The sequence below is a fragment of the Nycticebus coucang genome, chromosome 14, assembly GCF_027406575.1.
Source record: "Nycticebus coucang isolate mNycCou1 chromosome 14, mNycCou1.pri, whole genome shotgun sequence".
NCBI lineage: Eukaryota > Metazoa > Chordata > Mammalia > Primates > Lorisidae > Nycticebus > Nycticebus coucang.
Genome location: NC_069793.1, coordinates 80,870,606 through 80,886,521, shown reverse-complemented (window position 1 = coordinate 80,886,521; position 15,916 = coordinate 80,870,606). Strand labels below are relative to the sequence as shown.

General features: G+C 40.3%; 1 protein-coding gene across 1 annotated transcript in view; it reads right to left on the bottom strand.

The window, feature by feature from the left end:
* Positions 1 to 10,776: 10,776 nt before the first annotated feature.
* CCDC83 (coiled-coil domain containing 83) overlaps positions 10,777 to 15,916 on the bottom strand; it is a 58,034-nt gene continuing 52,894 nt past the window's right edge. Inside the window, exons 9-11 of the mRNA XM_053559734.1 lie at positions 15,565 to 15,641; positions 14,379 to 14,578; positions 10,777 to 10,938 (exon numbers count right to left, since the gene is read on the bottom strand). Coding sequence (XP_053415709.1) covers positions 10,777 to 10,938; positions 14,379 to 14,578; positions 15,565 to 15,641 — 439 coding nt within the window. The remainder of the gene's footprint in view (positions 10,939 to 14,378; positions 14,579 to 15,564; positions 15,642 to 15,916) is intronic.

The window sequence follows — 15,916 nt, the reverse complement described above, 5'->3', positions numbered from 1 at the left end:
CAGCAGATGTCTATTCCAGCTAAATGGACAATAAGATGTCGAGATTTTGACTGAGCAGCCAAGACTGGTCCATAGAAACAGACCGATTCTTTTGCGAGACAGCACTTGACTACGTGTCACGCAAATAGCACTGCTCAAAGTACCACGGCTGGACTTAGAAACTCTGTCATCCACCATATTCACCAGACTTTTCACCAACTAACTACTACTGGTTCTGGGCTTTGGACCACTTCTTGAAAGAATAATTATTCAATTCTCAAGCTGTGGAAAACGCCTTTTGCAATTTCATTGTCACTTGTTCTCTAGGCTTCTTCACTGCTGGCATAAACAAGCTATCGTTACGATAGCAAAACTGTGTCAATAGTTAAGGCACATACTTTAATTGTACTGCTTCTTGTTTGAAATGTATTAATAATAAACTTTTCATTCGGAATTAGACATTTCATATTTAATGATCTATTTAATGATTTCTGAAATGGAAATTTGTTTCCCTCTGCTTTCTATCACCAGGTGGTCTTCTAGAAAATACACTTCCTGGCCCGGCGCCTGTGGCTCAAGCGGCTAAGGCACCAGCCACATACACCTGAGCTGGCAGGTTCGAATCCAGCCTGGGCCCGCCAAACAACAATGACGGCTGCAATCAAAAAAATAGCGGGCGTTGTGGCGGGTGCCTGTAGTTCCAGCTACTTGGGAGGCTGAGACAAGAGAATCACTTAAGCCCAGGAGTTGGAGGTTGCTGTGAGCTGTGATGCCACAGCCCTGTATCCAGGGCGACAGCTTGAGGCTCTGTCTCAAAAAAAAGAAAATACATTTCCTGCCTCCTCCTGCCCTGATGCCCAGAGATCTTTGGCAAGGAAGAATGCAAAAATAACAACAGTAACTTTAATCAAAATATAACCAGTGAAGTATATTTAAATCAGCTGTTGAGTGATTTACATGACTACATCAGTTTATAAACTCATACGTGCCCATACTGTTTACTACCCAGTTAGCAATTTGGTAGTGACTGCAGAGACAAGATTGTTACCTGAAAGCAACTGTTCCTTCTTAAATCACTTTCAAAATTTTTTGCTTTTGATTTAACATCTCATTATTAGCCTTCAGTGTTTTAAAAAAAAATCCCTTAACCAATGACTATGAGAATCCATAATGAATAAGAGGCCTTATATTATACTAGCAGAATCTTGTTTTTCCAGAAGCCAACAGAATGTAACCTCCTTGAAAGCAAGCCTTTATAGGATGTTTTTTCTTGAACTAAAAATAATTCCAAGGCTCATCTCTTGTTTATCATCATCCACAAGTTTCCAAACTCTTGGGAGTTCAGAATACAGAGGCAAATGCTTATTCTACAAAATTCCGTGGAGGAAAAAATATCTTATCCATTCAGGGCCAGTGTGGCTCTTGTGTGCTGGAGTGACTGGGTCACAGAGTGTATGGCGAGACCACAGTGCTCAGCCAGTGAATTTACACTTGCCTTCCAGAAAAAGAGTTTCACGGCTTCCATTAGTGCCCTCTGCACCATCTTAGCTGTTTGTCTTGCCACACATCTGTGGGGTATTACTAGCCTTTCTAGAAATCTGCTGTTGGAATAGCCTCTGAAAAGGCAGGCTGCGGTTTATCATCTTCCACTCAGTCTGTTAGAGAAAGCCAGGCTTCAAGAAGGACTGTAACATGCAAATATTGTTAACATAGTTGTCTGTACCCTCACATTAACCTGAAATTAAAAAAAAACTTCAAACTGAAAAATGGGTACGATAATATACCTACCTTATCAAACTGTTATATTTAATTAATAACTGGAAGCATTGAAAATAATACAGCATATGTTAAGGTCCAATATATAATTACTGTTACTGGGCTACAGAATAGGTTGTGGTCTAGAACTTGGATTCTGCAGGCTCTTGTCCATATCCTGTCTGTTCCTTATTAGCTGGGGAACTTGAGAAAGTTAGTAAATCTACCTCTGCCTGTTTCTTAATCTTATAAAATGGGGATAGGGTGGTGCCTGTGGCTCAGTGAGTAGGGTGCCCGCCCCATATGCCGAGGGTGGCGGGTTCAAACCCAGCCCCGGCTGAACTGCAACCAAAACCTAGCTGGGCGTTGTGGCGGGCGCTTGTAGTCCCAGCTGCTCTGGAGGCTGAGGCAGGAGAATCGCGGAAGCCCAAGAGCTGGAGGTTGCTGTGAGTCCTGTGACATCATGGCACTCTACCAAGGGTGTTAAAGTGAGACTCTGTCTCTACAAAAAAAATAAATAAATAAAATGGGGATAATTATAGACCCTATGTCATAGGATTATAATACAGTGTATGTAAAGTGCATGTAATAAGCACTTAAGTGTTTGCCATTGTTAGTACAAAGGGTCTTGTAAACCATTAGTCATTGGAGTTGTCCATTCTGCTGTTAACGCAGAGTTGACATCAGCTCACTGCTGGCAGAGATTGTGTGAGCTGCTTCCAAAGAAGAACCCTGATCTGACTCCACATGTCCTCACGCAACCAGGAGTTGGTCCTGAAGCAGCTTCAGTAATACCGTGGTTTGGTGGTTGAATTTATTTTATTTTATTTATTTTGAGGCAGAGAGTCAGCAACCTCAAGCTCTTGGACTTAAGTAATCCTCTTGCCTCAACCTTCCAACTAGCTGGGACTACAGCTGTGTGCCACTATTCCTGGCTAGTTTTTCTATTCTTTTTAATAGAGACAGGGTCTTGCTCTTGCTCAGGCTGGTCTCAAACTCCAGCTCAAGTAATCCATCTGCCTTGGCCTCCTAGAATGCGGGGATTATAGGCATGAAGCCACCGCACCCAGCCCAGAGCACTTTTTAGAAAACAGACCCACACATAAGTATACTTAGTAGTTGTAGATGCCCACAGATACTTTCTAAAGCAGAGTACTTTTTTTTTTTTTTTTTTTTTTTTGTAGAGACAGAGTCTCACTTTATGGCCCTCAGTAGAGTGCCGTGGCCTCACACAGCTCACAGCAACCTCCAACTCCTGGGCTTAGGCGATTCTCTTGCCTCAGCCTCCAGAGTAGCTGGGACTACAGGCGCCCGCCACAATGCCTGGCTATTTTTTGGTTGCAGTTTGGCGGGGGCCGGGTTTAGAACCCGCCACCCTCGGTATATGGGGCCAGCGCCTTACCGACTGAGCCACAGGCGTCGCCCAAGCAGAATACTTTCTAATGTACGAGGTGTCCATAAGGTTTGTGTGCAATTTAAAATAGTTTACTGCACTTAAACCTTATGGACTTACTTCAAATTGCACACAAACTTAATTTATGGGCCCTTTTTTCCTTTTTAACACAAAGTTTTACTTACCCAGCCTTTATTTAATGTCCTAGAGACTATTAGGCCTGGCGAAGGGTAAGCAGGTGGCAAGAAAGCAAGTGGTGGGGGAGAGCTGAGTTGTGGCTAAGTACCAAATTGCAGATGGGAACTGTCCTCTGGTTGGAACATAACATCATATGAAATTCCTAGTGACCTTTAACTAGCTTGGAGCACTTTACCATTTAATTAGCACAGTGTGCTAATTAAGGATTCTGGCAAAGATGCATGCGTGGAAAGGGAAACTTTATATAACCCCAACCTATCAATTACTGCAAGGCAGGAAATGACAACCAATCCTGGAAGAAAAGTGGACAAACTATTGTGAGTGTAAATTTCAGACTTCGGTGTCTTTTTCCACTTTCAGAGCCTGACCCATTTCTCTCTCTGAAGAACAGCGGTTCTCGTGGGTCGCGACCCCTTTGTAACAATGAAAATACATCCTGCATATCAGATATTTACATTACGGTTCATAACACTAGCAAAATTACAGTTAGGAAGTAGTAACGAAAATAATTTTATGGTTGGGGGTCACCATAATAAAAGGAACTGTATTAAAGGGTGGCAGCGTTAGGAAGGTTGAGAACCACTGCTCTAGAATGTGTTTTCACTGGGTGTCATTTGTGTAGCTTCCTCCTTCTCTGCCACTTTGTATAGCTGCTTTCTTTTTCCTCTGATAACTGTTGGTGTGCGCTCGCCCTGCCTCTGTGATCACACCGTCATCAGCTCGACTCGGGCCCAGTGCTCATTCTGGACACTGGAAACCCAGGGACCAGGGAGCCTCCAGACAGACCTAACACTACATTTTACTATTGAAAACACTGACTTTCTCAGAAGGTAAGCATTCAGTTAGTCTCTGTATTATTATTAATTTTGGTTGTGTACAGCCAAAAACGTACACTGACGATGATTCAGACACGACAGAAGTTTCTCTCACGCAAGGAAGTCCGAGCTGACCTGGCAGGTTGGCCCACGAGATTGCTAGGTATCCACTTTCAGGTGTTAGGTGTTTGGGTGTTGCACAGTACTTAAGGTGTTACTCTCATTTGCACGATCCAGTGTGACTGAGCATCGTAGCCATATTCCAGTTAGCCAGATAGAGGAGGTTGAGGAGGGGAAAGATGACTCAGAAATTATTCACAATTTCTGTTCACATTCCATCGGCCAGAACTTTCTACCTGGCTATTGAAAAAAGAAAAGCCAGGAAATAGATTCTTTAATTTGAGTGACCATATACTCAGCTAGGACAGATGAATGAATGCATTATTATAGAAAAAGGAGGGAGGATAGATTTAACAGTAAAATAGCAGCCACTGTCACAGTCATACAATTTATTAAAAGAATCGTTAGTTTTGTAAAACTGTGATCTATGGGTGTGTGTCACACTTTATGGGGGCAAGACATGATTGCAAGAGGGACTTTACCTAACAATTGCAATCAGTGTAACCTGGCTTATTGTACCCTCAATGAATCCCCAACAATAAAAAAAAAAACAAAAAACTGTGATCTATGACTTCAAATACTTCAAATACGTCATGTATTCTAAATTTAGATCTGAGAAGTCCTAAAAAAGAATTAGGTTTAGAACTGAAATGTCCCCATGAAAAATACAAAAAAAAAAAATGTGAAAAGCTTAAAAATGAAAAGTAGACAAAGCCTAACTGCTAGTGCTGAGTAAATGTTACAAGGTATAAAAAATATGTACATTCTCAATAGATTTTAGGTCCAGCCATACCACATTGACATTTTTACATGAATAGCAAACAAGTTGCTTAAAAATAGCACCTTTTTAAATTGCTAGGAGAAAATGACTAATGTAAAAATGAGACAGTAAAAGAACATCAAAGATCTAAGGTATATATTTGCACTGTTATCTGAAGTGAGGCCAGGGTACATCATCCCTCTGATTTAATGGCTGGGGGCTTTAAGGTAAAAATGACTCACTGGCCTCAGAGTAGTCATAAAGAGGGGGCTCTAACACAGTTAATTTTCATTCCTCCTAGAAGGGAAATATTGCAAAGGCTAGCATGTTTTTTTAGCTGAAACTATACAAAAAGATGGCAGTAAACCAAAAGCCCAGAGGTTAGGGAGTTGACACAGGATTTGGGGAGAGAAATGCTGAGAAAACCATATACCAGGAATCTGAGGATATCTGAATCTGCAGTCACTTTAAAACTCATTTGCTATGCTGGAAATTTGAAAACACTTCTATTTAAAGACTCTTTAGAAGTATCTTGAAAGTTTTTAGTACTTACCCTGATCATAAGAACAGAACAACCTGAAACAGTCAACCTAAAGGCCCATCGTCAAAAAAAAAGGGCAAACTTTCTGGGAACTTGAGCTAACGAAATCATAGAAATAGGAAATGGAAATACTTAATCAAGTTAAAGTCACTAATATTTAGAAAGCATGAGGGCATGTTTCCTTGTATCTAGTGCAAAAGCCAGTTTATTCCAAGAAAAATACAGAGAACTGTTGTGCTGAGGTCTAGTAAAACACGGACCAAGCAGGCCTTTAACAAACAGCCCTTTATTGCCACAAAAATACCCTAGCGATTCTCTGAATCGCTCTAGTGTCTGACTACAGGGTTCAAAAGGAGACAAAAATGTCCCATGCACTCCCTCCCCGCTATATGTTAAGAATCTTAGAATTGGATTTACAGCCTGATGTAGATGAGCAGATTCAGGGTGGGGGGGCCTCTTGGAGCCCGTAGGTGCAGACAACGGCCTCACCCCCAATGGCAGCTGATTTACTCTCCCCAGAAAATGGAGCAATTACCTAGATTAAAAAGTACGTAGTTACCCCCGTATGTATGTACAACTATTATGTGTCTGTAAAAATTAAAAATGATAAAAATGTTTAAAGTGTGTAGAGCCCAGCTTGACCCATTTGCACCTCACACCATACAATGGATTAGACACAGTCACTGATTTGTGCGTCTCTGATGTGACTCCACTACAAAGACAAACACATGTCTTTGGCTTGTTTCCAGAGAATCTTCAGAGATTACTATTAAGTGTCTCTAAATAATTATTTTAGCTGCCATATATCGCATGTCTACTATTTACATATTTACTATTTAAGGTTATGTGCTTTCTTTCCAAACCTTAAAACAATCCTGTACTGTGGGAATCGGGTCCATGATGTACAGTCAAGGAAACTAGGATTTAAAGAGGTTAAGTCACTGCTCACGGGGCAGAGGCAGCCAGCCTAACTCCAGAGCATGTGCTTTTTCATACTCTATACCTCCTTAATTTCATCAAGCCTGTTTTAATTTCTGGATCTAAAGTAAGCAGTTTACTAGCCTGAGCCTAAAACTGGCATCACCTTCTTCCTGCCCCCACCCCCAATCTTGCAAAACTCACATACTTGCTTATTAGGAGAACTGAGCCTACCATAGAAACCTCCTAAAATCATTTTGATTTAATTTCCTTTTTCTAAATCTATTACTAAAGGTGCTAGAAATAGAACAATGAACTGAAACGGAAGCTCTATGTACCCACCTACAATACGGTCCTGCCCCCCCAGTTTCCTTGCTGGCTTCTCTGTTACTGCTGAGGACCAGGAGCAGCAGTAGCGGCTCAGGCTCTCTACTGGACCTTGAGCTCCTTGAGGAAAGAGGCGATTTGATTTTTGCATCCGTAAAACCTTCAACACAGAGTGTGGCTGGAAGGACTCTTTCCATACAGGCTTTATTCCATGAGTGACCCTGATAGGAAGTTCACAGTGATACAACTTTATTGAGATTTGTTCTGCAATGTAGTTGTCTAACAAGGCTACCACTGTACACTGTTCAGAATTTGGGTTAAGAAAACCCTGCAGATTTGTTTTAGAGATATTGAAATTCTGCAAATCCTAAACACAAGAAATGATTTTAACATAAGGAAAGGACATTCTTTCCTTTTCCTTTTCCAAATGATGCCTTTTCAACTCTGCTATCAACTGCTTTCAACTCTGCTATCTTCTTGGCAGCAAACGACTTTTAGTCGTTTGATATGTTTTTCTGATTCAGATTCACACTGTGAGGAGAAACTGCCACAACAACAATTTATGCAGGAATCCTACCATGCTGTGCCTAGCTGATTTTAATCTGAACTTTCCAAGTGTGAGAGAAAAACAATGTCAGTTTCTGCTGACCAGTGACAGCAGTGGGCTATCACCTAGGCAGTTTTGGTTGGTTACTAGAGGCTCCTTGATTTGTCCCAGTGGAAAGTCAGAAAGTTTTGCTTTTTTTTTCTGAGAAAAATAAAGATACATTTTATCTATGAGAATTTTACCCTTTTAAAAAAGAAAACTGGCAGGTCACCCAGGGCCATTTCTGCCTCTGTCGATCTTTGGAAATCTGCCCTAACGAGGTGTTTTGCCTTACTGCCCAGAAACATTCTTGCTGCCTGTCACTGCAGGACCTTAGTCTGGTCTCCACACACTGTCACTTTATAGAATGGATTAGAACAGGGCTATCTGGGGGACAATGTTTTTGAAACCTTTTTGAGGTACACATCCGTCCTGTATACAAAGCATAAGTGTCCCACTTGATGAATGCTTACAAAGTGAGCACAACCATGTTAACTGTTAACTCAGATCAAGATTACCAGAAAACCCCCGATTGCACTAATGTACACAGCTGTGATTTAATTTAAAAAAGGTGTTCAATTCTTTAATATGTTGTATGGCAATGTCTATTTCACAATAACACTTAATAAAAAACAAACAAACAAATAAAAAGATTACCAGAAAACTACTTCATGTCCCACCTAGTCCACCACTCACCACAAAGAAGACCACTGTTCTAACTTCTATTATCATAGATTAATAGGCTTGTTCTGTTTCTGAACATTAAAGCTGCAGGAAACATCAGTGTACATACCCTTTGGTGAACATAAGCATTGATTTCAGCTGAATATAAGGCCACAGGGGAATTGCTGTGTGTCATGGGGCGTGTTTAATAGATACTGTCAAAACATATCCCAAAGTATTTGTGCCTACTTATGCTTCCACCAATAATTATACGAGAGTTTGAATTTCTTCAACTTTTTCATTTTAGCCATTCTGGTGGTATCTTGTAGTTTTAATTTGCTTTTTCCCAATGGTAAGGATGACCTCCTTTTTAGTAATTTGAATATATTATACTTTCTGAAGTGCCTAGCTTTTGCCCATTTTTTCTAAAATAAATTCCTTTTTACTACAGATTTGTAGACATTATATATTTTGATATGATTTTGTTAGATATACATATAGGAAATATATTCTCTCAATATGTGGCTTGCCTTTTGACTTTCATAATGCTGTCTTTTGATGAAAAGAGGTCTTAATTTTAAAAGTCCAACTTTGATTAATCCTTTTATGCTTAGTGATTTTAATGGCATGTCTAAGAAAGTGTTGCTTACCTCAAGATCATGAAGATACTCTATATTTTCTGTTAGAATTGTTATTGTTTTCCCTTCCATATGTAGGTCTCGGGTGCATTTTGAACTTTTGTTTAAGAGTTGAGACCTTAATGTTTCCCAGGCTAACTCAAACTCCTGAGTTCCAGGGATGCTCCTGTCTCAGTTTGCTGAGTAGCTGAGACTATCTGCTTGTACCACTCACTGCACCTGGCTTTCAATTGACTTTGATTTTTTTGTTGTTGTTGTTTGTTTGTTTTAAGGCAAAGTCTCATTTTGTTGCCCTTGGTGGAGTGCCTTGGTATCACAGCTCACAGCAACCTCAAACTCCTGGGCTCAAGTGATCCTCTTGCCTCTGCCTCCCAAGTAGTTGGGACTACAGGCACCCACCACAACGTCCGGCTGTTTTTAGAGATGGAGTCTCGCTCTAGCTCAGGCTGGTCTCGAAGTCCTGAGCTTATGTAATCTACCCGCCTTGGCCTCCCAGAGTGCTAGGATTACAGGTGTAAGCCACCATGCCTGCCCTCAATTGACTTTGTATGTAGCATAAAATAAGAATCGAGGTTTATTTTTCTTCCCAAGCAGATATCCAGTTGTTTCTTCATTTATTATTAAAAAGATCATTTTTCTCCACTGAATTGTAATGGCAACAAAATGACCTTATATGTGTCGGTTAATTTCTGGACTTTATTCCATTCCATTGGACATTTTTTTTTTTTTTTTTTGCAGTTTTTGGCCAGGGCTGGGCTTGAACCCACCACCTCCGGCATATGGGGCTGGCGCCCTACTCCTTTGAGTCACAGGCGCCGCCCCCATTGGACACTTTCTTTATCCTCAGGCCAAAACTATATGGTACTAATCCCTGAATGTTCTAGTAAATTTCAAAATCTGGTAATCTTAATTGTTTTTTTTTTTTCTTTTCTTCAAGGTTTTCTTGGCTGTAGTAGGTCCTTTGCCTACATTATAAATCTCCACAATAGTGTTAGTGTCAATTTCTTTCCAAAAAGGCTGCTGGAATTTTTATTGCGATTGCACGGAGTCCATAGATCAATGTGGAAAGAACTGACATCTTAACAATATAGAGTCTTCAAACGCATGATGATGTTTATATCATTTACTTAAGTCTTTTTAAATTTCTTTCCACAATGCTTTGCAGTCTTTAGCATAAAAATCTGCTTATATTTCATTTGATGCTATCTTAAATAATATTATTTAAGATTTTTATTTTTCATTGTTTATTGCTAGTATAAAGAAATACAATGTCAATACCAAATTGGAACTAATAAAAAAAGAAATACATGGATATTTAATTATTGACTTTGTATCCTGTGACCTTGTTAAATTCACTCTTAAATTCTGGTATTTTGTATATCACTGTGGATTATCTACATACAGATCTTTGACGGTTTGCTTCTTTTTCTTTTCTTTTTTTTTTTTTTTTTTAGCAGACAGGGTTTCCCTCTGTTGCTGAGGCTGGAGCGCAGTGGTGCCATCATAGCTCACTGCAGTTTCAAATACCTGGGCTCAAGGAAGTCCTTCTGCCTCAGCCTCCCAAGAAACTGGGACTACAGGCATGTGCCATCTTGCCCGGCTAATTTTTTCTTATATTTTGGTAGAGAGAAAGTCTCACCATCTTTTCCAGACTTTACTCCACTCCTGGCCTCCAGGGAGTCTCCCTCCCTGGTCTCCTAAAGTGCTGGGATGATAGGCAGAAGCCACTGTGCCTAGCCATAGAAATATTTATAATGGAACTATTTCATATTGAAATCATAGTAGATTAATGAGTGAATTTTTAAGTGGAATGGAGCCTCAGAGACCACCTCGAACCTGCTGTGATGCTTCTAAATATTTCAATGTAGAAATACGAAGTGTACTTTCATCTGGTCACTCATGTCATGCAAGTAAATGAATAGCTGACTACTTGGAACTTTGATTTTAAATGTAATTATGACCTTTAGGAATGACAACTGGTTTAAAAATGAGCCAAAGTTTAAGTAAAATGGGCAACTGATACACTTCAGTTTCTAAAGAACATTTATAAGAAAAAATTGTTTTTACTTTGCAGGTCTCAGTCTTAGAGAAAAGACTTCACCATCTTATATGTGATGCGGTTTCCTGAGCTCCTGACATCCTCATAGAATTTGACTGGACTTTCCTTCTCTTGAAAATGAATGGGCATTTTCTTGCTCTTCACGCTCATGAGTTTCACTCCCAGGGGGCCCAGGTTTTGATAATCCTAGGGTGAACAGACAGAGAAGAGAACAGGAGAGGTTATTCAGCAACTTACCTGCCTTGATAGATTAGGTTTTCTTTATTATAGTTGGCCTCTGTCTCTAAGATTTCATTGCCCTTCTAATTGCCTGAATGGTCTGTAATGCATGAAATATGAGAGCCACTATAAAACAATAAAGCCCGCAGAACACTTAGTCGATTTCCAGACACAGTAGGGCATACACAGAGGCACAGTGTCTCAGAGCAGGCAGCAGGGCTGGCAGGCTTGTGTCTTGGACTGAAGGAGAAGGGATACTGGCTAGAGTCGGGGGTAGATGTTCTGCAAGTTTTTGAACTTATGCAAGATCCTTGGGTGTATAGTCATGTGCTGCTTGACAAGGATACATTCGGAGAAATGCATTGTGATTCTGTTTTGTCGTCCTGTGAACATCACAGAGCGTACTTGCACGGACCTATATGGTGGAGCCTATCGCTGCAAGTCTACAAAACTGTACAGCATGTTACTGTACCGAATAGTGCAGGTAGCTCACACAATGCTGTGCATTTGTGAGTCCAAACATATCTACAGAGAAAAGGCAACACGTTACAATATGACGTTACAATGGCAATAGACTTTTTTCAACTCTGCTACAATCTGAACAGGACCACCATTATATATGCAGTCTGCCACTAACCAGAACGTTTATAGTGCATGAATGTTACATAACCCTCTGCTGGCCAGGATATAAGCACGGCAGTTTTCCATGTTATTCAAGAACAAAAGGAAAGATCCCGCCGAGGCAACTGACTATAAATATTCTAATATTGACCAAATTCTCTATGAATTTCACATTTTTCACAAGATCTTAGGTTGTTGTGTAGATAAAACTTACTACATTCTGCCACACTACAGTCTAAGATACCAATAATCAATCAGGATTATAAGTCTAATTCGTATGAAATTCCACAGCCAACCCCAAACTGGGTTGACATAGCTCATGCCCTACCCAATGTCCCTTCCTCTGGGAAGCCTCCCAAGCCATAATTCTTGCTTTTAAATTCCTTCAACACTTCAGCAAACCCTTTCTGAGTGCCCACTAAGTGCTAGGTCCTGTATCAAATGCTAAGGTGCAATAATAAAATTGCAGACTGGTCAGGGAGACGAGTACAGGCAGTACATTCCCTCTTACACAGTAATTGTTGGCTTTTAAAATCAGTCTCCATGAACCTATAAAATGATTTGAAAGTAAAATCTGCCACGCAGGCATCTCTGAGACTTCATTTCTTCCCTTTGTCCCCTTAAATTCCCAAGCATCTAACAAGGGCTTGGCACATTGTGGATTTCTCAATAAACATTTATTCAAATTTAGGAGAATCAAAGAATGAAAAAGGAAGGTGATGTTTTATTTCTCAAAAATGCCTGTAATTGTATTTAGCTTTCAAAATATCTATTTATAGAGTTATAATAAATGTAAGATAGGAGAAATACAAATTGATGAGATCTACCACACCTTTCAGAACTGTCTGGAGGAAGACTTTGAAATAATGTACGATGGCCATGGTGGTTCTACCACATGAAAAAGCCGTATGGAAAGTCAGAAAGAAGGAAAGCCTGTCATTTAACCAATTAGCCCGAGATCATTATAATATACTAGGAATCATGCTCATGGGGGGGGGGCTAGAGAGACCCAAACTTTGGTCTCACGTGGTCACTTGGTGGTGGTAAGGACTGTATTGTTGTTAAAATGGTTTGTGTTGGTCTGTTTCCTCTGCCTTCTTACATCATTCTTTCTTCTACCAGAGTTTAAATTTTAGAACTTTTAAGGTTTTAATAGTACTGAGAAGGAAAATAGCAAGGCGTGGCTGTGGGGGGGACTAGAGTATACCAAAAAGAGGGTTTAAAAAATTTTTTTTAGTTTTTAATTATTATGGGTACATAATAGTTGGATATATTTATAGGATACATGTGATGTTTTGATACAGGTGTACAGTGTGAACTAATCAAATCAGGGTAAATAAGGTTTCTATTTTCTCAGACATTTATCATTTCTTTGTGTTAGGAAGATTTCAATTCCACTCTTAGTTATTTTAAAGTATACCCCTAACTTATTGTTGCTTATTGTCACTTTGTTGTGCCATCAAATATTGTTCAATCTATTTAATTATTTAACTATATTTTTGCACCCATTAACCATTTCCAGTTTATCTCTCCCTCTGCACAACCCTTTCCAGCCACTGGTAATCATCATTCTCCTCTCTGTCTCCGTGAGATCAATTGTTTTTCATATTTAGCTGCTGCTACATGTGAGAACCCAAGATTTGTCTTTCTGCGCTTAGCTCACGTCATTTAATGTAATATTCTCCAGTTCCATCCATGTTGTTGGAAATGGCAGGATTTCATTCTTTTTGTGGCTATACAATATTCCATTTTGCATGTATACCACAATTTCCTTATACATTCATTGGCTGATGCACACTTAGGTTGATTCTAAATCTTGGCTATTGTAAATAGAGCTGCAGTACACGCGGGAGTGCAGAGGTCTTTGTGAACTACCAAATACCTTTCCTTTGGATATATACCCAACATTTAGGAGTGCTGGGAAATATGGTCATTCTATTTTTAGGTTTTTGAGGACCAAAAAGAGGTTTTAAAATTAAAATGGTTTACACTCCAGGTTTTAACTAATGACCTCTGTGGCATATTGTACTTCCCAAAGGTGGCCTAATATATACCCTACCCCGTAAGCTTTTCCTACAATGTGATGCGGACACTCCTCCATCAAGATACAGGAGCTGTGTTTCTTCCTCTTGTGGGGAACTTTGTAACTGCATCAGCAAATGGGATATGATGAAGGTGACCGTGTATGATTTTCAAGGTTAGCCCTACAAAACACTGCAGCTTTCATGTCGATCTCTGGAATTGCTTGCTCTGGGAGAAGCCAGGGACCTTAACAAAGAGATTTCAAACTGCCCCATGGAGAGGCCCATGTGACAAGGAACTGAGGCCCCGAGCTTAGCATCATTTTGCTGGTATTATGAGGAAGCCACCTGTTCAGTGGAGCCTCTTGCCCCAGTCAAGCCTACAGACGAGGGCAGCCCCAGCCATCAACTGATGTCAACTTCCTGGGAGCCTCAGTGAGAACTGCCCAGTGGAGGCCTTCCCAAATTCCTACTCACAGAAGGCCCGAGAGGGAATAATAATTGTGATGAGCCACTAGATTTGGGGATTATTTATGATGCAGCATTATGTGTATAACTTACTTTGTATGCTAGTAGTGGAGGTCTATAAATGAATATATGTAGCAAATTGGGCAACAGTAGGAGTAAAAATAATGAGAGATTGTAGGCTGATTTTACTAATCTTAGCAAATAGAATTTTTAAATATCTATATTGTAGATTAATTATCTCCATTAATGAATAAAATGTTCTCTCAGCAGTCAAAGTTGCATTCTCAAGAATCTTACCTTGAAATCCCTCTCATCCTCATACAATAAGTATTTCATGTCACACCAATCCGTGCTTGGACTGTACTCTTCCTCTGCCCTTAGATACTGGATGTATTTGACGCTGTCTGCAGGACTCAGATGCAAGGTGCTCTCAGCGGGGGAGCTCATTATGTCTGCACTTTCCACTTCCGTGATCTGCTGCAGTTTTGACCTCTTATCTTGAATGGATACAAAGAAATCAAGTATGTATGCATTTTGAACAGATAAAGTAAAAATGTAATACATATTTTGCCACATTTTTAATTTGAAAGAACTTTGAGAGTTAGAAATGTAGAATTTAACTATTAAATAGGAAGTCCCATGGTTAGAAACTCTTGAGTTATAGCTCCTTCTGGTCATTGGAAATATATGTGTATGTTGGCATTTTGGTTCGTTACACTGGGCTCCAAACCTTGCCAATGTAGACAACACCCCTTCCCTCGTCCCTCTCCACTGCGTTGGGGGGTTGTTTTGTTGAGGCAGACCCTCACTCTGTTGCCCAGGCTAACGTACTGTGGCATCAGCCTAGCTCACAGCCTTCTCAGATTCCTGAGTTCAAGTAATCTTTCTGCTTCAGCCTCCTGAATAGCTGGGAATACAGACACCTGCCACAATGCCTGGCCAATTTTTCTATTTTCAGTAGAGATGGGAGTCTTGCTCTTGCTCGGGCTACTCTTAAACTCCTGAGTTCAAAGGATCCTCCCATCCCAGCCTCCCAGAGTGCAGGATTTCAGGCATGAGCCACTGTGCCTGACCTTTATTTAATTTGTTGTGAAGTGAAACATGGTGACTTTGATTTGAAAATGGGATTAGAGAGGGGAGACAGGCTGGGTGTGGAACCTGCAGCCCTTAGGGCACATGTGGCCTTCTAGATTCTTAAACGTGGCCCTTTGACTGAATCTGAATTTTACAGAAGAAATCCTTTTATTAAAAGGGGCTCAGCAGAGAAAGTTGAAGCACGTCTTGCCTCCGTTAGTGCTTAAAAAAAGAACAATCTTGAAATCAGAAGGCCACAGATTCTCCACCGAGAGCTGACGTGTGTCTATTCCCTGAATAGGCCTTGTATGTGGGGCACCTGCCCATAATAGATAAGTGTTTATTAAATTGAAAAATAAGTATTTTGAAAAAACAAACAAACAAACATCACATTGCAATAAAATAATACCTATACGTGATTCTGACTCCAGAAGCATTTCTTCAGGTAGCCCTTCCAGTCCAGCAGCTTGAGTAAGATATAGTCGCCTAAAAGAACAAATAAGAAAAAGTCTGTCAGTCAATTAATATTGTGTTACATCAGCAGTTCTCAACCTGTGGGTCACAACCCACAGGAACTGTATTAAAGGGCCGCAGCATTAGGGAGGTTGAGAACCGCTGTATTACATTACAAGTCTGTCTCTGTACTAGGTGCTGAAGGTGCACAGATGAAAAATGAGGCCAGACACGGGGGCTCATGCCTGTAATCCCAGCACTCTGGGAGGCCAAGGTGAGTGGATCACCTGAGCTCATCTCTAAAACTA